Source organism: Pelophylax lessonae, assembly GCF_965119305.1.
Source record: "Pelophylax lessonae genome assembly, chromosome: 4".
Lineage (NCBI taxonomy): Eukaryota > Metazoa > Chordata > Amphibia > Anura > Ranidae > Pelophylax > Pelophylax lessonae.
This window is the reverse complement of record NC_138771.1, coordinates 226,351,295-226,375,572: the sequence shown is the minus strand read 5'-3', so window position 1 is coordinate 226,375,572 and position 24,278 is coordinate 226,351,295. Positions and strand designations below refer to the sequence as shown.

The 24,278-nt window shown below is 44.3% G+C and overlaps 1 protein-coding gene across 1 annotated transcript in view; it reads right to left on the bottom strand.

Moving 5' to 3' along the window:
* Positions 1-16,709, bottom strand: part of CTTNBP2 (cortactin binding protein 2) — a 207,413-nt gene extending 190,704 nt beyond the window's left edge. The window contains exon 1 of the mRNA XM_082255315.1: positions 16,578-16,709. Coding sequence (XP_082111441.1) covers positions 16,578-16,640 — 63 coding nt within the window. The 5' untranslated portion in view covers positions 16,641-16,709. The remainder of the gene's footprint in view (positions 1-16,577) is intronic.
* Between the last annotated feature and the right edge of the window lie 7,569 nt (positions 16,710-24,278).

The window sequence follows — 24,278 nt, the reverse complement described above, 5'->3', positions numbered from 1 at the left end:
AGCACAACTGTAGAGCATTATCTTGGTTCCTTTCATGCATGGCCAGCTGTAGACATGATTGTCTCCTGATCCAGCTACTTTTGCAAAAATAGAGAAAGATTGGCATGTCTGTGGGTAACTTGTTGTGGTGCCCCAAGCTACTGGAGGAAAAAGTAGATTCATGAATGCATTTTTTACTAGGTGATCCACCTGAGGAAGAATAAGTGGGTAACTGGAATGTGCATAAACATGCATGTATGTATCTATCATTTAATATTATTGTTGGCAGCTGGACAATGCCCACATATGCCTTTGGGTCTAAAGTCTATGCCCTAATATTTCCCAATTAGGCTTGGTGCTATAGGCACTCTAAAATAATGGATGACATTTATAATATACTAATATATATATAATATAATATAATATAATATATTATACCAACATTGCCAAAACGCAGATCCAGACAATTGGAGAACCATGTTTCACCAGCATGTAATGTGACTGCAAAGGTTTAATACATTACAGTGACACAGCTGAAAAAATTATATATATATATATATATATATATATATATATATATATATATATATATATATATATATATATATAAATATTTCTGTTTTAGGAGAAAATCTCATTTGTCACTGTACAATGGGACATACAAGAATATTTCCAATATTTCAATGTTTTAAAACGCTTCATATTTTATGTATGCAAAACGGCGACCGATCCATTTGCTATCTAGTGACTGTGAGGGGAAGAACAGATAGTGGCAGAGTATTTACCATAACAAAGAGGGTATACCATGAACTTGTGGAGTATATAATATTATTACAAATACAACATTATAACATATTTTAGAGAACAGTATATAGTAGAGTGTACAGTAGTGCAAAGTATATAATGTACAGCATAGTATACAACTTGGAATGTATGAATTATTTAATGTACAGCACAGTGTACAGTAGTGTGAAATATATCATTTACAGCATAGTGAACAGAGTGAGCAGTGTGCAATAAAAAACATACAGAATGTACAGCACAGTGTGGAGAGGGGAATGGAAGGCAGCACAGAATGTACAGCACCGTGTGGAGAGGGGAATGGAAGGCAGCACAGAATGTACAGCACAGTGTGGAGCGGGGGATGGAAGGCAGCACAGAATGTACAGCACAGTGTGGAGAGAGGAATGGAAGGCAGCACAGAATGTACAGCACAGTGTAGAGAGAGGAATGGAAGGCAGCACAGAATGTACAGCACATTGTGGAGAGAGGAATGGAAGGCAGCGCAGAATGTACAGCACAGTGTGGAGAGAGGAATGGAAGGCAGCACTGAATGTACAGCACAGTGTGGAGAGAGGAATGGAAGGCAGCGCAGAATGTACAGCACAGTGTGGAGAGAGGAATGGAAGGCAGCACTGAATGTACAGCACAGTGTGGAGAGAGGAATGGAAGGCAGCACAGAATGTACAGCACAGTGTGGAGAGGGGAATGGAAGGCAGCACAGAATGTACAGCACAATGTGGAGAGAGGAATGGAAGGCAGCACAGAATGCACAGCACAGTGTGGAGAGAGGAATGGAAGGCAGCACAGAATGCACAGCACAGTGTGGAGAGAGGAATGGAAGGCAGCACAGAATGTACAGCACAGTGTGGAGAGGGGGATGGAAGGCAGCACTGAATGTACAGCACGGTGTGGAGAGGGGAGTGGAAGGCAGCACAGAATGTACAGCACGGTGTGGAGAGAGGAATGGAAGGCAGCACAGAATGTACAGCACAGTATGGAGAGAGGAATGGAAGGCAGCACAGAATGTACAGCACAGTGTGGAGAGAGGAATGGAAGGCAGCACAGAATGTACAGCACAGTGTGGAGAGAGGAATGGAAGGCAGCACAGAATGTACAGCACAGTGTAGAGAGAGGAATGGAAGGCAGCACAGAATGTACAGCACATTGTGGAGAGAGGAATGGAAGGCAGCGCAGAATGTACAGCACAGTGTGGAGAGAGGAATGGAAGGCAGCACTGAATGTACAGCACAGTGTGGAGAGAGGAATGGAAGGCAGCGCAGAATGTACAGCACAGTGTGGAGAGAGGAATGGAAGGCAGCACTGAATGTACAGCACAGTGTGGAGAGAGGAATGGAAGGCAGCACAGAATGTACAGCACAGTGTGGAGAGGGGAATGGAAGGCAGCACAGAATGTACAGCACAATGTGGAGAGAGGAATGGAAGGCAGCACAGAATGCACAGCACAGTGTGGAGAGAGGAATGGAAGGCAGCACAGAATGCACAGCACAGTGTGGAGAGAGGAATGGAAGGCAGCACAGAATGTACAGCACAGTGTGGAGAGGGGGATGGAAGGCAGCACTGAATGTACAGCACGGTGTGGAGAGGGGAGTGGAAGGCAGCACAGAATGTACAGCACGGTGTGGAGAGAGGAATGGAAGGCAGCACAGAATGTACAGCACAGTATGGAGAGAGGAATGGAAGGCAGCACAGAATGTACAGCACAGTGTGGAGAGAGGAATGGAAGGCAGCACAGAATGTACAGCACAGTGTGGAGAGAGGAATGGAAGGCAGCACAGAATGTACAGCACAGTGTGGAGAGAGGAATGGAAGGCAGCACTGAATGTACAGCACAGTGTGGAGAGAGGAATGGAAGGCAGCACTGAATGTACAGCACAGTGTGGAGAGAGGAATGGAAGGCAGCACAGAATGTACAGCACAGTGTGGAGAGGGGAATGGAAGGCAGCACAGAATGTACAGCACAGTGTGGAGAGAGGAATGGAAGGCAGCACAGAATGCACAGCACAGTGTGGAGAGAGGAATGGAAGGCAGCACAGAATGCACAGCACAGTGTGGAGAGAGGAATGGAAGGCAGCACAGTGTGGAGAAGGGGATGGAAGGCAGCACTGAATGTACAGCACGGTGTGGAGAGGGGAGTGGAAGGCAGCACAGAATGTACAGCACGGTGTGGAGAGAGGAATGGAAGGCAGCACAGAATGTACAGAACAGTGTGGAGAGGGGAATGGAAGGCAGCATAGAATGTACAGCACAGTGTGTAGAGGGGAATGGAAGGCAGCACAGAATGTACAGAACAGTGTGGAGAGGGGAATGGAAGGCAGCACAGAATGTACAGCACAGTGTGGAGAGAGGAATGGAAGGCAGCACAGAATGTACAGCACAGTGTGGAGAGAGGAATGGAAGGCAGCACAGAATGTACAGCACAGTGTGGAGAGGGGAATGGAAGGCAGCATAGAATGTACAGCACAGTGTGGAGAGGGGGATGGAAGGCAGCACAGAATGTACAGCACAGTATGGAGAGAGGAATGGAAGGCAGCACAGAATGTACAGCACAGTGTGGAGAGGGGAATGGAAGGCAGCACAGAATGTACAGCACAGTGTGGAGAGAGGAATGGAAGGCAGCACAGAATGTACAGCACAGTGTGGAGAGAGGAATGGAAGGCAGCACTGAATGTACAGCACAGTATGGAGAGAGGAATGGAAGGCAGCACAGAATGTACAGCACAGTGTGGAGAGAGGAATGGAAGGCAGCACAGAATGTACAGCACAGTGTGGAGAGGGGGATGGAAGGCAGCACAGAATGTACAGCACAGCGTGGAGAGGGGGATGGAAGGCAGCACAGAATGTACAGCACAGTGTGGAGAGGGGGGTGGAAGGCAGCACAGAATGTACAGCACAGTGTGGAGAGAGGAATGGAAGGCAGCACAGAAAGTATAGCACAGTGTGGAGAGGGGAATGGAAGGCAGCACAGAATGAAAAGGGGGCACAATTTAGGGCCCCCACACATGGGATAGTGGATGCCAAGTGTTATAAATGAGATTTAGAATAAAATTCATTAATTTAATTTGTTGGTTAATTTAAGGCTGTGGCCCCTTTAAGAGCGCAGCTCGCATTTATGGCGGGAAGATTAGATGCGCGCGCATCTTTCCAGAAGCTTCCAGGCTACCTTATATAAAGGGCTGTCCAGTCAGAGTCTGCCTACACCTGACTGGAACATTGACGAGCTCACAGCTGCTGCTTGTCCCTTCAGCCAGAGTCAGTCATGAAGAGCCTGGTGCGCAGGGTATTGGAGAGAGCAGCGATGGAAGGAGGTGAGGACTGGCTGCGCAAATGTTTAGAGGGAGAAGCAGAGACTCTAGAGCGGAGTGAAGATAGGTCACAATTACCGGCACGGGAGGCAGGTCGGGAAACCGGGCAGGTCAGTGGGGCAGGCATGGCTCAGATCTCTCGCTGAGGCAGGGCACAAGGAGCAGTCAGCCCAGGCAGCCTCAGAGGAGTCTCCCTTCAAGGCGCTGCAATAGCGGTGTCGGCATCAAGAAGAGGAGGGACAAAGGGAGGGCTCTGGAGGCAGCAGGCAGAGAAGGAGAGTTTCTAAAAGGAGACAGACTTTTTCCCCTTCTTCACATCGCAGAAGCGTGGGGGAAGGCAGAGCTAGGCGGGCTAATACAAATAGCAGAGTAGCATCAGCTACTACAGCAGCTAACAGTCAGACAGAGGAGCCAGCATCTAGGCAGCATATGCTAGATGTAGGAGTAACAGCAGCCCAGCAGCCTTGTCTGTTACAAACATTTCCTGAGGAGAGAGCAGCAACTCAGCCTTTAGTTAACCCTTTAGGGGCAGTATCTAATGATATGCTACCACCCTCAGTTGGTGAGTTGTCCCTGTTACATGTACTTAATAATTTAACCGGTTGCCGACTGCGCACAGTATATTTACTGCGGCAGTCAGCCCCGGCCAGGCAGAGTGACGTAGATCTACGTCACTCGCCTGTCACTGCTATTAGAGCCAATAGCGGGCGAGCGCGCCCGCTGAGGCTCGCGCCCGCCTCGGCTCGTTCAGGGAGGAGTGCGGGCGTGTGACTGGCGGACCCGATGTCCGCCGGTCACTCGCCGATCGTCGGTACAGCGGGAGAAAGGCAGAGCGGCTTATGTAAACAAGCAGCCTGTCATTCTCCCCTATGTAAAAATGAAGATCAGACGGTTCTACTATGTAGAACCGTTGATCTTTGTTTTTACACCAATAGCATTGTCCCACTACAGTTAGAATCACGCCCCTAGGACACACTTAACCCCTCCCTGTCCAATACAGTTAACCCCTTCCCTACCAGTGTAATTTTTGCAGTAACAGTGCATATATATAGCACTGATTACTGCAGTAATGTCACTGGTAACCCCAAAAGTGTCAAAAATGTCAGTCAAGGGTCCGATCAGTCCGCCACAATGTCGCAGTACCGCAAAAAAATCGCAGATCGCCGCCATTACTCGTTAAAAAAAAACACCAAAAATGACAAAAATCTTTCCCTTTGTTAGTAAACGTGATAACTTTTGCGCAAACCAATCAAAATACGCTTTTTGTGATTTTTTTTACCAAACATATGTAGCATAAAACAATTTGGCTGAAAATGTTAAAAAATTTTGATTTTTACATTTTTTTGGGGGGAATTTCATATAGAAAAAAGTGAAAAATATTGTTATTTTTGCAAAAATTACGCTCTTTTTTTGTTTATAGCGCATGATCAAAAAATCGCACAGGTGATAAAATACCACCAAAAGAAAGCTCTGTTTGTGGGAAAAAAAGGACGTGAAATTCGTTTAGGTACAGCATCGCACGACCACGCAATTGTCCGTTAAAGTCACGCAGTAAAAAATCGCAAAAAACCCCCTGGTCAGGAAGGGGGTAAAATCTTCTGGGGCTTAAGTGGTTAATTGTCTCATTATCAAAAATTGCTAATACTTTTAATGTTACTAACACCTCTGTTTTGAGTAATGTTACAGCTAGTGTTTCTTCTCCTGTTAATGTGTGGTCCACAGCTAGTTCGCAGACGGTGGTAAGTAACAGGTCACCGGTAGTGTCTGCACTTTCTGACACGGATTCACACAGGTTTATTAGCCCAATGTCACATTCAGTTCCTGAAAATTGCCTTAAGGAAGTTTTACCTTGTGAAGTCTCTCCACTAGATTACCATTTGAGTAATACAGTAAAGGAGAAAATATGGAGAGGCGAATTCGTGGATATTCTTTCTCTTTTGCCCTCTTCTAATGATTTTGCCTTTAAAGGAGATAAGTCTGATGATCCAGTGGATGATGGTAAAAGGAGAACGGCAGCAAGATCCTTTCAAAACTGGTTGCAGTCATTCTGCCTCTTTGCTGCGGTAATGGGGGAAAAATTCCCAGAAAAATACAGTGGTCTCTTTCAGCATGTAGAACATATTCTAGAGGCATATAAGAACTTTGGCGGACTAGGATGGTTCTATTATGATGAATCATTCCGACAGAAGTTAGCAGTTTATCCTAACCTCAAGTGGGGAATGAAAGATATGGGCATTTGGCTAAACTTGATACTCCCCCAAAAATCAGGGCTTCCTAAACAACAGATTAGTAATAGTAGTATTTCTTCAGTATACCAAAAGGGTATATGCTATGCTTTTAACGAAGCACAATGCAAGTGGGCTTCTGCATGCAAATATAGGCATGAGTGCTCGTTCCGTTTTGGTACTCATCCCGCATTGAAGTGCTTCAAGAAAGCAAGTAATCCTAGTCAGACGCCTAAAGAGTTTTTTCCCAAGGGCCTGCAACACAGTGAGGCTGGAAAGAATGTATCCTTGGCTCATTCAATACCCAGACAGGGAGAAAGCACGGCTAATAATTGAGGGGTTTTCGTCAGGTTTTGAACTTCCCGTCTTTACCGGTCCGGGTTGTAGATTAGTTAATAACCTAAAAACGGCAGACCAGTTTCCTGATGTTGTCAGGGAAAAAATTTATAAGGAAATATAAGCTGGCCGGGTAGCGGGTCCTTTTCTTTCCCCTCCATTTGACAATTTTCGAATATCCCCATTAGCATTAGTGCCTAAAAAGGAACCAAACTCTTTCCGTATGATACATAATTTGTCCTTTCCTCATGGGGAATCGTTAAATGATGAAATTGACCCAGCATTATCTTCGGTGTCATATTCCACCTTTGATGATGCTATTATGTTAATTAAAAAATGCGGAAAAGGGGCTCTTTTGGCAAAATCGGACATTCAGTCAGCGTTTAGGCTTCTTCCAATTTCGCCGAAGTCATTTAATTCATTAGGTTTTTACTTTCAAGGTTTTTATTTTTACGACCAGTGTCTACCCATGGGATGCTCACTGTCTATTTTGAAACCTAATGGAGGTAATGGAGTATGAATCTGGTTTTCAAGGCATACTGCATTACTCAGCCCCCCTGATTCTCCTATATGTTTATTGTTATTGAAATTATTTTTTAAAATCAGTGAATTTTTCGGGATCCCCTTAGCGGTAGAGAAAACAGTTTTTCCAAGCATTTCCATTGATTTTTTAGGTATTACAATAAATACGGAGTTCTGTGAATTTTGCCTCCCAGGTGTCAAAATTTTGAAGATACTGAATCTTCAAAATTTTGACACTGACTCTCATATCCTTTTTCTTGAGAAGACGGAAAGTTTTGTTAAAAGAGCTTCAGTCTTTATTGGGCCTATTGGCATTTACATCACGTATAATATTAATAGTAGAATATTTTCCAGAAGACTATATCTAGTGATGTCAGGGCTTAAGTCACCGTTTTCCCATATTCGGATGACTGCAGTTCTAAGAGAGGATCTTATGGTATGGTCGAATTTTCTGCAGGAATACAATGGCCGCTCTTTTTTCCAGAGTGACTTTGTATTTGCTGCAGACCTGGAACTTTTTACGGATGCGGCAGGATCAAAAGGTTTCGCTGCAATATGGCAAACACATTGGTGTTATGGTTCATGGTCACCCGCTTGGGTGGAGCAGAAGCTTACAAGGAACATAGTTCTGCTGGAACTTTTTCCAGTTGTAGTAGCCTTTGAACTTTGGGGAAACCAATTCCAGGACAAACGGATTAAGATACATTCTGATAATAAAGGCGTCATCTATGCCATGAATTGTTTGTCTTCAAAATCATTACCAGTTATAAAATTGCTCCGTCATTTTGTTTTCTTGTGTTTAAAATTGAACATTTGGGTAAAAGCCGAGCATGTGCCAGGAAAACGGAATGATATAGCTGACTCATTATCTCGTTTGCAGATTTCTCGCTTCAGGCAGCTTCTTCCAAGTGCGGATCTAGTGGGACAATAGTGCCCAGGTCACCTATGGGATCTGATCTAACCCCTATTGTTGATGCTATCAGAAAATCAATAGCACCTCATACATGGGCCAACTATGTGGCCGCATGGAAGAAATGGGTTTCATATTGTATAGAATCCGAATGTTCCTTTTTGTTGGCATCAGAACAGGTCGTGCTGGCTTTCCTTGGTTCAATGATGCAAGCCCGGCTTTTATATAACCATATCAATAAAACGTTAGCAGGAAATTCATTTTTTATGAAATTGAATGGCCTGCCTGGCTGTAATAGGTTTTTTACAGTTAGGCAGGCCTTGAAAGGTTATAGGAAGGTACAGTTTTGTCCGGATACCCGTAGGCCGATATCTGCGGACCTGCTGAAAAGATTGTGTTTGGCTACGTCTGCAGTGCGTAGTATGAGGCTTTGCTGTTCTCTACAGCTTTTGTCTTATGTTTCTTCGGGGCGCTCCGAATATCCGAATTAGTGGCTTCTAGTAAGGGTGGCCAACTGGGTCTGGCATTTGGTGATGTGATAAAGGATGATTCCAGGGTTAAAGTGTTGGTGGGGAGATCTAAGACGGACCAATTAGCGAGAGGTCAATGGCTCAATCTGTCCTTTGAGAATGACTACAAAATATTTATTGGCCAGGCCTGTCGGCACGGGTGCATTTTTGTACATCAAGACAATGCTCCTGTGATGAGATTTCAATTCTCATCAATCCTTAAGCGCTGTTTAAGTCACTTGGGTTTGCAAAATCTCAGAATTACGTCCCACTCCTTCAGGATAGGAGCGGCTACAGAGGCAGCCAGATTGGGCCTTGATGATTCAGTAATCAGAAGGTTAGGGAGGTGGGAATCAGGTTTAATATTCATGTTCGTCCTAACCTCTCTTTTTGATTCCCTTAGGTGAGAAATATACAGTTTGGATATTCGGACATTCTTTTGTTCACTGCGTCCCAGCGCTGTTATTCGGAGAATTTAACTTTTAATTCTGCTCAATTTCGCATTTACTGGAAGGATGTTAGAGGTTTGAGTTGGTGTAATATTCATTTTTATATGTCTAAGTTATCTCAGATATGGCCATCTCCATCCATCTTGATTTTTCATGACATGACATAGGAAAATTGAAGACCTTAGATTTGCTCTTTATGATGAAGAGGGATCTACATCATTTTAAGATGTTATATCCTGATACCGTTATTGTTTTATCAGAAATTGTTCCGCGCCTTACATGGTTGTCATCTAAGGAACTTAAACCCCTCGAAAAGATTCGGAGGCGTATTAACCACAGTTTAGAAAAGTTTATGCCGCTAATTGACAGTTTTTCTTTCAGACATACGGATTTGGAAGGTGGTTTTCCTGGTCTTTACAGGCAGGATGAAATGCACCTTTCCGACATAGGTTTAGACATATTTAATCTGGGTCTACAAGCCTGTATAGAAATGGCCGCCGTTTTGGGTGGGCCGGTCCTTGTTGGTAACTAGTCCCGGCTGGTGGGGACTTTTGTTCATAATTGCTTTGATTCGATTTGGCTTGAGTCCTTTGACTAAGCTGTGTTTTGGTATTAATTGATTTATTTATTTAATTATTTGATGTTTAATGGATTTAATAAACTTCTTTTCATTCTAAACCAATAAAGTGCCGCGGCCACTTCTATGCCAATTAATAATTTGTCTGAGTCTTATTTATGTCATAGTAAATATGTTTATTTAATCTACTGAGAATGCATCCTGCTATCCCATGTACAGCACAGTATGGAATGAAGTGGAGTGGGATACACAACAAACAAATTGTGAGAGTGGACTGTGGAAAGTTAAGAATGGAATGTACAGGACAGTCTGGAGACAGGAAGGATATAACAAATGTGGGCCCACCTATTGAAAACAATGCTACCCTTGTGTGGCTGATATCTTAGCAGTTGTCAAGAGACAGTAAATGACCAATCTACAACATTTCCATAAGTAATCCAAGAACAAAAATATGGAAGAGCAAGCTTGTAAAACATTATACAGTAGCTTCAAGTCATTTTTTCATCCTAAATTAGACACAGCTTTTCAGAAAGGGGGTTTAAGATGACAGACAAACACATTTTTCCAATACGAAGTAAAAGGTCCTCCTTAAAGCGAATTCATAATATAAGAAATAGGGGAGCTGACACTGAAGATCTGCTCAAAATACATTTCAAAACATATGCTTACTGAAAATAAACTCTACTTTCCCATTAATAGTACTGCAGACGCAAACAGATACATGTTAGCCAATGCCATAGTTAAATTTTTAATGTCAACTGTTTAGTGTTTATATGTCTTCGGCCTCGTTCAGGGTCTAGTTAAAGTATAACTAAAGGCAAAACTTTTATTTTCGTTTTGGATAGAGAGGGATTGGAATGTCAGCTTTTATTGCTGTCTGTGCCCCTGTTAGGCTACATGTACACTAATCTACCCTGACCGCGGTCACGGGAAAAAGCAAGATGTGGCAAAAATGCAAACCCCTTTTTCCAGCGATTTTGCCACAACTTTGCAGCAATTTGCTTTTTCCAATGTGATTCTTCTGCATTCATGAGAGGGAGGTTTAATCTCTGCTAAATGCCAATGTGTACTTTGACACATAGAGGTTTATTTACTAAAGGCAATCAGACTGCACTTTCCAAACTGCTCTTGCAGAGTGCAACTGCACTTTGCAAAGTGCAGTCTGTTTGCCTTTAGTAAATAAACCTCTAAGTGTCAAAGTACACATTGGCATTTAGAAGAGTTTAGCAAATGAGCAGAGGCTCTGCTGACTTCCATCATCCAATCGTGTGCAAACAAAAATGCTGTTTTTTACATTCCCTTTGCACTTGATTGGGTACTCTTTGGAAAGTGAAGCATTACCTAATTTAATAAGCTCTGGAGCAACTGCACTTCCAGAATGCAACTGAACTTTGAAAAATGCACAGTCTAGTTGTCATTAATAAATCAACCCCATAGGCTTTTATAGAGTTGAGTTTAGGAGCTTTGCAAAAAAAAAAAAACGCCAAAAGCTCCTAAACTCAAGAGCTGCCAGTGTAAATGAAGGCCTGGGGATTTACCCTCTATATTAGTCATGTTGATCATTATCATTGAAAATGAAAGTAAAAGAAAATCCCAAATTTCAGGTTGTCCCCAGAAAAGTAGTAGAGGGGAAATCTTCCAATGGGGACACTATTTCTGATGACCTGGGGTTCCGTAACGAATTCCCATAATTTTTAGGGATTTCTTCTCACTTCCTGTTTGGCTATGGAACAGGAAGTGAAGGGAAATCTCCGCAATTGGACACATACATAACAAATCTGACAGGGGGTTATAACCCTCACTTGCTTTATCCAAAATATAAAATAAAGTTTGCATATACAGGCAGCCCCTGGGTTACAAACATGATAGGGTCCGTAGGATTATTCTCAAGTTGAATTTGTTTGTAATTTGGAACAGGTACATTTTTTAAGTGTAGCTCTAGCCAAAAAAAAACGTATTTTTAAGTTCTTCGGATAACATAGGGAAAGGTTACCACCCCTGTAACATTTGTAGACTTCCACTCACTTCCTGTTTGTAAGTAGGAGTCATTTGTAAGTCTGATGTTTGTAACCCAGGGACCTTCTGTAGTCCTACTTTAAGAGCACACCCATGTGAGGGCATGCTTTGCCTGCACAGGCCTTCCGTGCATCTGTTTGAGGGCAGTACCACTTATGTCCATTGGGATGTACTTGCTGCTACCAGTTTAGCAGCCATGTGGATGTGGGTGCATATCCCCAAACGCACAGTGTGAGCTCAGGACATGCATATGCACCCACAAGGATGTCAAAATGAGAGCAGCAGCTGTGTCTATGCAGTCGCTGAGTCCTATTGACATGAATGGGACATTCTGCATGTGAATGCGCAGAACACCTACCCATCCTGTGCAGACAAAACATGATCCTCACATAGGTATACACCTGAGGATGCCCATGTGGACGAGGCCTTAGGCCTGGTTCAAACCTATACAGGTTGCAGTTTGCATATTCCAGGTGAATTTTCTATTTTTCAGTACACATTCTTGATCCATTGAAGTCTATGGAACAAGAACCAGCAAAAAGTCACTGGCCCTGTCCATAAAATGCATAGATGTGAGCTACATCCATAGGAAACCAAGTCAAATGGGCTATAGTGTGTTTCTGCTAAACCGGAAAATGTATAAGTGTGAACCAGGCCTAAGGCTACATTCACATGAGCCTTCTTGCATTTTTAAAGATAGGAGAATTGAATGGGAAAGTATAAATAAATGTTATACTTCCCAGATTACTTTCTCCTGCATTTCAATGTACCTGCTTTTATATACATTTACATCTATGTAGAGTATTTAAACCTGGATGCTCTGAACGCAACTAAGTGAGTGCACCTGAATGCAGGTAACCACACCATGTGAATCATACCATTTAATCATTAATTGTCTTTATATGCATGTAGAAATAGTCTGTGACTGTGAATACATCAAATTGCAAGTATGTCATTGCCAGTGTAAATGAGGCCTTAGCCAGACCTGTCATAAAAAGTCTAAAGCCAGGATAGAGTTCAGATAGCACTGCATTGTTTCTGATAGATCTCCAATCTTAGGCCTCATACACCCTTGAGCTCAAAAACACCTGTTTTACAGACATTTGGCCTTTTTTCTGCCTCTAAATGCTCCTCCATGTTAGCCTATATGTTCTTGCACACATAGGCATTTACAGGAATTTAGAGGCAGAAAAAAAAAACATCACTTATGCGTTAAGGAGAAGAGTGTTTTGGCAGAAAAATGCCAAAATGCGCCTAAACATGTTTAAACACATCTAAGCGCTAGAGTGCCTGAATGTTTTGGGGTTTTTCTTTCCATTTCAATGGCCAGAACAAATTAATTATTCTGGCCAATGAAACTCATAAACGCCCAAGCACTCAACACACCTAAAGATGTTTGCTAAGGCCTCTTGCGCACGATACTCCTGTTTGAGCATCTACTTTTTCCAGACCTTTTTTTTTTGTATGTATTTGCGAGTATTTGCGAGTATTCGCGAGTATTTGCGTGCACTGAGGCCTAAATTACTGATCAAAAATGCAGATTTTTCTACTTTGTTCTTACTGAAGAATGCACAGCGCTTGTTTACCCGACTGTGTGCATAGGCACATTACAATTAATGGGCTGTATTTTAGCTCAAAAAGCTGTACTGAGCTTTTTCAAGCCGCAAGATGCTCAAACAGGAGTATCGTGTTGCAAAAGGACTTAAACACAACTTGATGCTGCTTTTCTCCTGCCAGAAGAACGGCATTTACAAAAACCCCAGTGTGAATGTGGCCTTACACCATGGAATCCAAGGTTTGCTTCAGAGGTTGTTAGGGGTTCCTTGAGCTGACATCTAACCTTCTAGTGCATGGAGAATTCCAGGTCCAACAGAGCCAGCAACATGACACCAGTGATCATTTTAGTGTTCATTTAAGGGTTGCATTCTGTCCACTGACCACGAATGTAAATGTAAATGACATTCTTCCCACTGACCACCAATGTAAATGGCATTCTTCCCACTGACCACCAATGTAAATGACATTCTTCTCACTGACCACCAATGTAAATGACATTCTTCTCACTGGCCACCAATGTAAATGACATTCTTCCCACTGACCACAAATGTAAATGGCATTCTTCCCACTGACCACCAATGTAAATGACATTCTTCTCACTGACCACCAATGTAAATGGCATTCTTCCCACTGACTACCAATGTAAATGGCATTCTTCCCACTGACCACCAATGTAAATGACATTCTTCTCACTGACCAGCAATGTAAATGGCATTCTTCCCACTGACTACCAATGTAAATTACATTCTTCCCACTGACCACCAATGTAAATGACATTCTTCCCACTGGCCACCAATGTAAATGACATTCTTCTCACTGACCAGCAATGTAAATGGCATTCTTCCCACTGACTACCAATGTAAATGACATTCTTCCCACTGGCCACCAATGTAAATTACATTCTTCCCACTGACCACCAATGTAAATGGCATTCTTCCCACTGACTACCAATGTAAATGGCATTCTTCCCACTGACTACCAATGTAAATGACATTCTTCCCACTGGCCACCAATGTAAATTACATTCTTCGCACTGACCCCCAATGTAAAAGCCATTCTTCCCACTGGCCACCAATATAAATGACATTCTTCCCACTGGCCACCAATATAAATGACATTCTTCCCACTGGCCACCAATATAAATGACATTCTTCCCACTGGCCACCAATATAAATGACATTCTTCCCACTGGCCACCAATGTAAATGACATTCTTCTCACTGACCACCGATGTAAATGACATTCTTCCCACTGACCACCAATATAAATGACATTCTTCCCACTGGCCACCAATGTAAATGACATTCTTCCCACTGGCCACCAATATAAATGACATTCTTCCCACTGGCCACCAATGTAAATTACATTCTTCCCACTGGCCACCAATGTAAATGACATTCTTCCCACTGGCCACCAATGTAAATGACATTCTTCCCACTGACCACCATTATAAATGGCATTCTTCCCACTGGCCACCAATGTAAATTACATTCTTCCCACTGACCACCAATATAAATGCCATTCTTCCCACTGACCCTAAATAACACATTTTAGCTTGGGATCCTCAAGACCTGAAAATTATTTCAAGGGCTTTTCTGGGGCAAATGATTTCAAGGGCTTTTCTGGGGCAAAAAAGAATAATGCCATTTATAGCCTATTTCCTTTGCGAGAGAAAAAATCCTTCCTTGCAGTTACGTTACCCCTGAACTGCAAGGATTAAGTGCTCCCAGTTTATAGGACCAAACTGGTCCTCTGCTCCCCTTAGCAGCTGTGCTCTCCTCTTCTCCTCTATGCTCCGACCAGTGGATGATTCCTTGGTGTCCTCACATCCATTGTAGGGATATGTGTTGTACTTGATGATGTCAGAGGGCATCTGACCACCAGTGCATAGGGGAGAAGAGGCTGCCAACACAGATCTAGCAGCACAGAGGAGCCTGTCAGAGTCCAGTCCCTTAAGCCTTTTCCAGTTCCTTAAAGCAGAGTTCCACCCAAAAGTGGAACTTCCGTTCTTTTGCTTCACCCCCCCCCCTCCGGTGCCACATTTGGCACCGTTCAGGGGGGAGGGGGGAACGGGTACCTGTTTTTGACCTGACGCCGTCCCTTGGACGTTTGGCCCCCTTCTCCTTACCCCGCCGCTGAGCCAATAGGAATGTGCAGCACGCTTCGTGTAAGCGCAGTAGGGACCCGCCCGTGAAGCCACAAGGCTTCACTGCCAGGTTCCCTTACCGGCAATGGCGGCGAGAGCACCCAACAGCCGATGGAGATGGAGATGTGGTGCCGACATCGCTGGACTCCAGAACAGGTAAGTGTCCTAATATTAAAAGTCAGCAGCTACAGTATGTATGGCTGCTGACTTTTAATTTTTGGAGTGAGTGGAGGGGAAGGTGGAACTCCACTTTAAGCCTTGTACACACTATTTTATTTTTCTTGTTGAACGAAAAAAAAAAAAAAACTAACAGCTCAGGTTGTAGCTGATGTACTAACAATCTGATGTTAGTACAGCGATCTCCCCTGCTGTGCTATTGTGTTCTTACAGGGGGAAGACCCCCCCTCCCCCAAAACACTCTGGTCAGTGCTCTCAGCCACTGGCTGAGAGTGCTGATTGGGAGCCGATTGGTAGATATTTTTCGGTCATGCCCATTCAACAGAAGCCGGCCTAATGAGCAGCTTCTGTCGGACAGACTCTAGTACACAGGGGCAGAATGCCGGCCGGGTTCTATTAAACCAGCTGATGCCGCCCGACATTCAGCCCATGTGTTCTAGGCTTTATACATAAGCGAGCAGTTAACCCTTGCAGTAAAGGGGAAGTCCCACTGCAAGGGAGGATTTTACTTTTCTCTGGAGTTCAGTTTCAAAGAGAACCTGTCAAGAGAAAAACATTTCATTCCAACAATGCTGCTTGTCTAGCAGTCCTGCTCATCCTCTAATTTCATCTGTATCATGAATGCAGGTCAAAGTCTTAAAATCTGCATACGTGCCAGAAAACTAGTATTTTCAGAAAGGATGCTGGATAGGGTAGTGCAAGTATTTCTCTAATGACCGCAATCTCCTGCACTGCTGTAATTATAGATCCCCCCTTCTCCATACACAGACATGATCAGAGAAGAAAATGGAGAGAAGAGGGAGGGAGCCCCAGGGAAGGAGCCCCAGGGAAGGATCTCCTGTGTGTCCCCCTAGGACAGGATCCCTAGGATCAGGAGATGATAGATCTGCCTGTCAGTGTTCTGATCCAGCACAGATCAGTGTGCAGTGAAGAAAGCTTGTCTTCCCCTCCTGCTGTCATCTGTCATTCCCTCTCCTCCCAGCATAATGTCATCATGCCATCCAGTGTGATCAGAACCCCCCCATCCATCCTGCCAGGGACAGATCAGATGCCATCAGGCCCATCTTACATGCTCTGGTTCTCCATGGGCAGAGGAGAAGCTCTGATCTCCGCTCTCTCCCTCCGTCGCCATCTTCGCTCTGGAGCAGACTGGGAGTAATGCAGCCGGGTGAGAGGAGAGGGAGAGAGGAGAGGAGGACAGCCCCCACAACTAGCACAGCATTACCCACTGCCTGGCTACTCCTCCCCCCTACCTGCCACGGATTTAACCCTATCAGCCCCATCCAGATGTACTATCCAGGGGTTTACACTAGTCTTATTAACCCTTCACTGCCTGGGGGCTCTGGATTCCCCCTCCTCTTCCTCCCCAGATCCAGCACACAGCCAGCTGCTGCCATCACACTGCAATAGAGGACAGTGCAGAGTGTCTGCACACAACAGGCTGCCTCTGGGCACTAGATCAGTGAGAAGGATTTACAATCCAAGCTTCCTATGAGTGTCCTGTGCTAGCTACAGCTCAATCAGGAGACATTCTAATGCTCAGCCTGATGTGGGGTAACTGGGATCATTTTAAAAAAGCAGATAAAAGGGGTAGAAATGTGTGATCATCTATTAGGAAAACTGTTAGTTTTTCTCTTCCTGAATAGAGACATGCAGATTTGTCCTGTTTACTCACAATCCTATCATTGCTGACTTCTGATCGCCTGGATTCCTGATATGTGTGATTGGCTGCAGAGCAGACATCTGCATGGAGATATTCAGGAGAATCAAACACTTGGGGGATGTGTGATTCTTTTAGCATTGATACAATGTACACACTGCAGCAGCCTGCACTCCTTACACATGGAAGCTGCCTATGGCTGGATGGTGGGTTGGTGACTTGCTGAATCCATTACTGTATTTAGATTATTACTAAGAAAAGCCTTTCTCAATTTTTTTTTTAAAAAAAGGCAGAACTTTTTTTTAAAGCGGTGCTCCAGCCCCCCCCACGGAAAAATGAAAAGTCAGCAGCTACACATACTGTAGCTATGCTGCTGACTTTTAATATTCGGACACTTACCTGTCCTGGAATCTAGCAATGTCGGCACCCCAGCCAATGTTTCCATCGGCTCTCGGGTGCTGCCGCCGCCACAGCCTGTAGAGGAAACCGGCAGGGGAACCTTGCAGCTTCACACCCGACTTTCTACTGCGCATGCGCACTGCGCTTTCTTGGCGGCCCAGCGGCAGGGAAGATGGGGGGCCGGACTTCGGACATACCTTGGAAGTGGGGATGGATACCTCTCAAAAACAGGTACCCGCTTCCCCCCCAAAGGTGCCAAATGTGGCACCGGGGGTGGGGGGGGGGCATATAGACAGATAAGGGGAGCCTCCACTTTTGGGTGGAACTCTGCTTTACTGACTTTAAAGGTTCCATTTTTTTTAAAATAACAAACATAAAATAACAAACATGTTATACTTACCTGCTCTGTATAATTTTTTATTTCTTTTTATTTGACAATTTTTTTGGGGGGGGAGGGGGGGTGGTGTCACATCTTCAGCTCTGAGGGGTTCATGATGGGACCTGTAGTCCTTCCCTTTTGGGGGGTCACATCCCCCAAAAGAGAAGGACTACAAGTCCCAGCATGAACCCCTGATATCTATGGATGTGACCCTCTCCCAAAATTGAAGGACCACAAGTCCCAGCAGGAACCCATGATATCTAAGGATGTGACTCTACCCAAAAGTGAATGACTACAAGTCCCAGCATGAATTCCTGATATCTAAGAATGTGACTCAGCCCCAAAATTGAAGGACTACAAGTCCCAGCATGAACCCCTAAGATCTAAGGGTGTGACCCCATAGATTTCATGGGTTTATGCAGGGACTTGTAGTTCTTCACTAGTTGGAGGGGGCAAGGGAGTTTCACATCTTCAGCTCTAAGGGTTTCATGCTGGGACCTGTAGTCCTTCACTTTAGGGGAGTCACATCCCCCAAAAGTGAAGGACTACAAGTCCCAGAATAAACCCCTAAGATATGTCCTCCTTCAATCCCTCAGAGGGTGTAACATGCCCTTTGCTGTCAGCTCATCTGCCATCCTCTCTGCAGTCAGTAGCTTATAACACACAGTGTTCCATCTATCCCCGGCACCTGGCATCACCTCTGAGTATTGCGAGTTGCTCTTAAATCCTGGCAGTCCCCTTCCCTCTGAGCATCCCGCTAGAGAAGATTGAGGAAGATGTGGGTGGAGCTAAAGCACTAGGCGTGGAGGAGGCAGAAGTTAAATTTTTCCTCGCTTTGAATGCTGGGGCCTTGGTCTCGCTCTGTGGTGATGTGACATCATTGGCTGCTAGGGGGTAGGTGGTCCTAGCAACCAGTTTGGGCAGTGGAATAAGGTTAAAAGGGTCTCTGCCAGCCAGGACAAATACTATCAGTGAGAAAAGTGGCGATGCGGTGGCCTTTTGTGGGGGCAAAAGATCAGCCCAGGGGGGCAATTGCCACCCTGCCCCCTGGCCCAGTCTTCCCCTGGTAGGGTGGCTGTGTCAGTTTCATTCCAGGACACTTTTCCTGGAATGAATTTGCCCTGTACTTGGGACAGACCTTCAAAAATGCAGGACTGTCCCTGGCAATCTGGGACACATGGTCACCCTACTCTGTGCAATGGTTTTACCCAGAGCAGGCCCAAACTTCCTCTTCTGGGGTCCCCTGCTGGCGCTCCCAGCTCCTTCTACCCTTGAGTATCCACCCACTAGCTGGGGGGGGGGGGGGTACTCGTGCGGCCTTAATACTGAGCCACACAGTGTGATTCTATTGACACACACAATGCAGCTCGGGCTTGCCCCCCTGCTCCCTCATCAATGGATTTGATTGACAGCAATGGCTCCTGCTACTCTCAGTGAGTTCAGCGAGGAGGGAGAGAGAACAGCATTGCTGCTCTAGGGCACAGCGCTTTACTAAGATCAGGGTCAGGTAAGCTAGGGGGGCAGCTGCACCCAAAAGGTTTTTTACCTTAGTGTAGAGAATGAATTAAGGTAAAAAAAAAAAACTTTAGCCACTTTAATTTTGTATAATGAGGAGATAGATTAGAATCCTTGTTAGTTAGTTTTTTTGTTGTTGTTGTTGTTGTTGTTGTTGTCTATTTTATGGGGATTCATCCTTTCTAATTGTCATTTCTATAAAAAGTGAAAGTAAAAGAAAATACCATGTTTTGGGTTGTGCCCCAGAAGAGTATTTGAGGGGATATTTTCCAATGGGGACACTAGTTCTGGTGACCCTGGTGATAACCAGAGACTCCCCCATTTAGAGGGATTTCCTCTCACTTCCTATTTTGGCTATAGGACAGGAAGTAAGAGGAAATCCCCCCAAAAGGACACAGATGGCAAAAATAAACCTTAGGCCGTACATAGACGGTTCAAATCTTGGCCGATTCAGCAGGAACTGGCTGAGATTCGAGCCATCTGTAGGCAGGCTGAATGTACCAAGTTGATCGATGAAATTAGGTTCATGTTGGGAGGAGGAAATTAGAGTGGAGGAGGAAGTCAGCTGATCAGCTGACATGCCAGTTGAGTGAAGGGGGAGAAGCTTTCCTCTCTTTGAGGAGATGTGCGGACAGTGTCCTCATGTCTGGAGAGCCATTACTGGAGGCACTGAGAGTCCAGACTGAGAGGTACCTCCAGAGTGTCCCCTTATATCTTCCAGAGTGCTCCTTTACATCCTCCAAAATGCCCCCTAGTAACAGTAAGGTCAGTGGCAGAACTACCAGGGTCTCAAAGGTCGCACTTGTGACTGGGCTCTGGTGTTCCACCACCATGGGGGGGCCTCAAGACGACAGGAGGTGGCCCACTGCAGAACATAAGAAAGGGTCCCGTTGTGGGGTGGGGGGGGGGGCTTCATGGTTTCCTGCACCGGGGCCCTGAAGGTTGTAGTTACGCCTCTGCTCCATTACATTGAAGCCCCCCCCCTCCCCCTTACATAGAATTCCTCCCCATTATCTCTTGTACAGAGCAAGTTCTGTATTGAACTGAAAGCTGGGAAAGCATTGGTAGATGGGGAAGAGGATGACAATATTAATGGTAGGATGTCTTCTATAAAGGCTAGACAGCAAGTAGACAGAATGTTATTTATTATTTGTGTTATAATTATGATAATTGTATTGTTGTTGTTATTATAAATATTATCATCACATAAAAAAAAAAATACACGGTGCATGATCTCTATTTACTTCCTGTATCTCTATAGTGCCGACATATTCTGCAGGGCAGTACTATATTTTTAGCCACTGAAAACCAATCCTAATGTATTTTTTGCCACTAAACACAATTACAGATGTGTTTTTGCTGCTGAATTAAATGTTTGTGTAGCTAAAAACAAGTTCTGTTTGCTCATTAAACATTTTTTTTTTTATTGTTTTCTTTATTATTAGATCTGCAATTTACTGATTTCGCTACTGTACTGTAAGCTTTAGATCTTAGAAATTATGTCAGGGATTCCCTGAGACCTGAATTTTTTTTTCATGGGTTCCCCTGTGTAAAAAAGATTGAGAAAAGCTAATTTATGAACATTTTTAGCACTTGCCTCCAAGTACCCCTGTCACATTGAGTCTATTAATTTGCGGTTATATGCATAGTGATCTTGACACTCAGCAAAAGCAAGGAACACTATAACAAACAGCTAATTAAACTAACTACCTGACGCTATAATACCAATAGCACCCTGAGGTCTACTTGTGAAAGATGTTCATACGAAAGGTTAAAAACAGTGCCCACTCTGCTTATGCTGTACTCAGCTGCCAACTGAATCCACCATATGGCTATATTAAACTATTCCTTATAAAAATATATACAATTATTTAAGAAAAACTGGCAACCATCTCAAATTTTTTTCTTTTTTATAGCCCGTAATGCAATATAGTTACGTGAATAGCCTGATATTGCGGCGGTTACAATAGCATCGATATTTAGCATTACTCAAAGGTAAATTTACATCATCCCTTACAGCACATGTGTCAAACACAAGGCCCACGGGCCGAATCCGGCACGCCAGGCCATTTCATGTGGTCCTTGCACCTCTCCTGCAGCTACAACACCACCCTTATATGTGCCCCCACCTTGTCTCAGCAGTCAGTAGAAGAGAGGATGACAGAACTCCTCCATAAGATCCTGAGCTTCTCTGTGCAGCCGCAGCACCCCCTTGTCTCTGCCTCTCCTGGTCTCAGCACTTAGCACACTCTGGCAGCTGACTCCAACCCTCCTCTGGTCCTCTTCCGGACCCTGCACTTTCTGCTTCCCATCTCCACCAACAGCTTCTTCCTGGCAGCAGCACATGGTAAGGGGGGTACACTGTGATGTAATGGAGGGTGCGGGACTCTTGACTTCTGATGGTGGGGGGGCTCTTGACATCTGATTTAAGGGAGGGGGGGTTGGGGTGCTCTAGATATATAGTCTTACAGATACAACTGGCCCTTTGAGGGCAACCACAATGCGACCTTCAATGAAATCGAGTTTGACACTCCTGCCTTAAAGGATTATCTTACAGATGCCAGACTACTATGACTCTATGAACGAGTACAAAAATGCTGAACCCTCAACGGCCCAATTCCTAGTTTGATCCAACTTCCCTCTAGCATCTATACCAGCTTCTCTTTACCTAAACATAAATGGTGGCTTTGCACCAAAAATGGCCTTATTAACTTCTAATGTCTGCGGACACTTTTAGCCAGAGACGCCGACTGAGAAGGGCAGGTATCCATGATAACAAAAAATTCTCCTGATCCTGCAGACGCCAGCAATACTCTTCTATTGTTCTGGGGTGTCTTTATCTAGGAGGTCAATTAGGTTTCTAGTGCCATGAAGTAGCATTAGCTCTTTGTGATGGAAGTTTTGTACCATTAGTAGTGACTTCACACAGCAGGGAGTGTTTATATACTGCATACTTCAATGAGACCCTATCCAGTGAACAAACCTACCATCACGAATTTGAATACAGCACATTTTACAGTAATGAAAAGATCAGCAATTACTGTACTCAGATTCCTAAACAGCATACCACATGCTGTTTTTAACTAGTTATCATTATATAGCCACAAGGTGCATTGCCCTACTCATTTATATCTAGAGGGCTGCTACGTTGTAGGTCACATGACCTGAAAGTAGGCTGATTTGCATTTGCAAAAGCAGATAAGAACGTACAGTACTGTATATGCCTATAGTACTCCAAACTGCATATTGGATCCCATGTGAAATAACCTAAAGACGCAGCCAACTGAGTTTTTTTTTCTTTTTTTAACTATCCACATAAAATATTTATTTTGAAAATAAGAACAGGTGCCACAGGGTACTATAGGTTTTCTAACCTGAATGCACTTCATAAGAGATTTGCTTTTAGACAGTCGCTTTCTAATTGACAGTCTGAAAAGACATGCAAAAAGTGTGCGTGTGTGTGTGCTGAGGAGGGGGGTGCAAACATTTTGGGAATTAGCTATCAAACTCTGTCAACAGATTTTTTTTTTTTTTTTTTTAGCGAATTAGTTAAGATTAGTCTTATAAGCATGGGAAAAGGAGTATAGAGTTTCAAACATTGGAAGAAAACAGGGCACTATAGTATAAAATATATATATATACAATATATATATATATATATATATATATATATATATGCTTGAACATAAGAACAAAAATTACCTTGGTCCCGCCAGAATTGCCCAATGGGTGCCGGAAGCCTCCCACGTGTGTTTTCGAGGGTGAAGCCAAGAGGGAACGGCGTATCATGTATAATGGATGTGCCCAAAAACCCGTAGATTCTGGATCCATGTCTACAATTTTATCTATTCGCTCACAGGCATTAATTTGAATAAATCCCTGCAACAGGCACTCCTGGGACACCCTGTTGGGGAGCCCCGAGACCCTGCCAACGCCTAATATCTTTCATTTTTACAGCAGCCAGAATAATGATCGCAAGACCTTGCAAATCCCCTGTGCTATCTTTTGACCTGGTTACTTTTTTTTTTAATTTTTTTAGGACCTGCAAGGAAAAGGCATAATGTGCTGGTATACATTGCATACTAGCACATTAGGTGAAACTTACCTGGAAACTAAGCACTCCAGCAAAGCGATGTAGTCGCTGGAGGCAGTGTCCATTTTCTCCCAGTTTTCCTTCCAGCTGTGTGACAGGCCAGAGCCACGATGACATCACTCCCGCGCATGCGTGGGGGTGTGTCAGGTGTGCCTGGGTGCGATGATGATTCCCCCTACTAGTCAGGCTTTCCCCCGTGTTGCGCCCCCCCCCCCCAACCACAGTGCTGCTGTCTTTCCTCTCCCCTACCTCTAGCTGCTGCGGAGGATGTTTCAGGATGGAGAGTGAGGAAAAGGGGCCAATCAATATGTCATTTACCAGCCACCATTATTTTCAAGCACTGCCTTAACCCTCTTGGGCATTTAGTTCACCAGAGCTTCACAGTTTGCCAGAGGCTTAGAGACCTTACACTCCTCCAACTTCTGTTTGAGGATGCCCCACAGATGCTCAATAGGGTTTAGGTCTAGAGACATTCTTGGCCAGTCCATCACCTTTACCCTCAGCTTTTTTAGCAAGGCAGTGGTTGTCTTGGAGGTGTGTTTGGGGTCGTTATCATGTTGGAATACTGCCCTGCGACCCAGTCTCTGAGGGGAGGGGATCATGCTCTGCTTCAGTATGTTGCAGTAAATGTTGGCATTCATGGTTCCCTCAATGAACTGTAGCTCCCCAGTGCCGGCAGCACTCATGCAACCCCAGACCATGACACTCCCACCACCATGCTTGA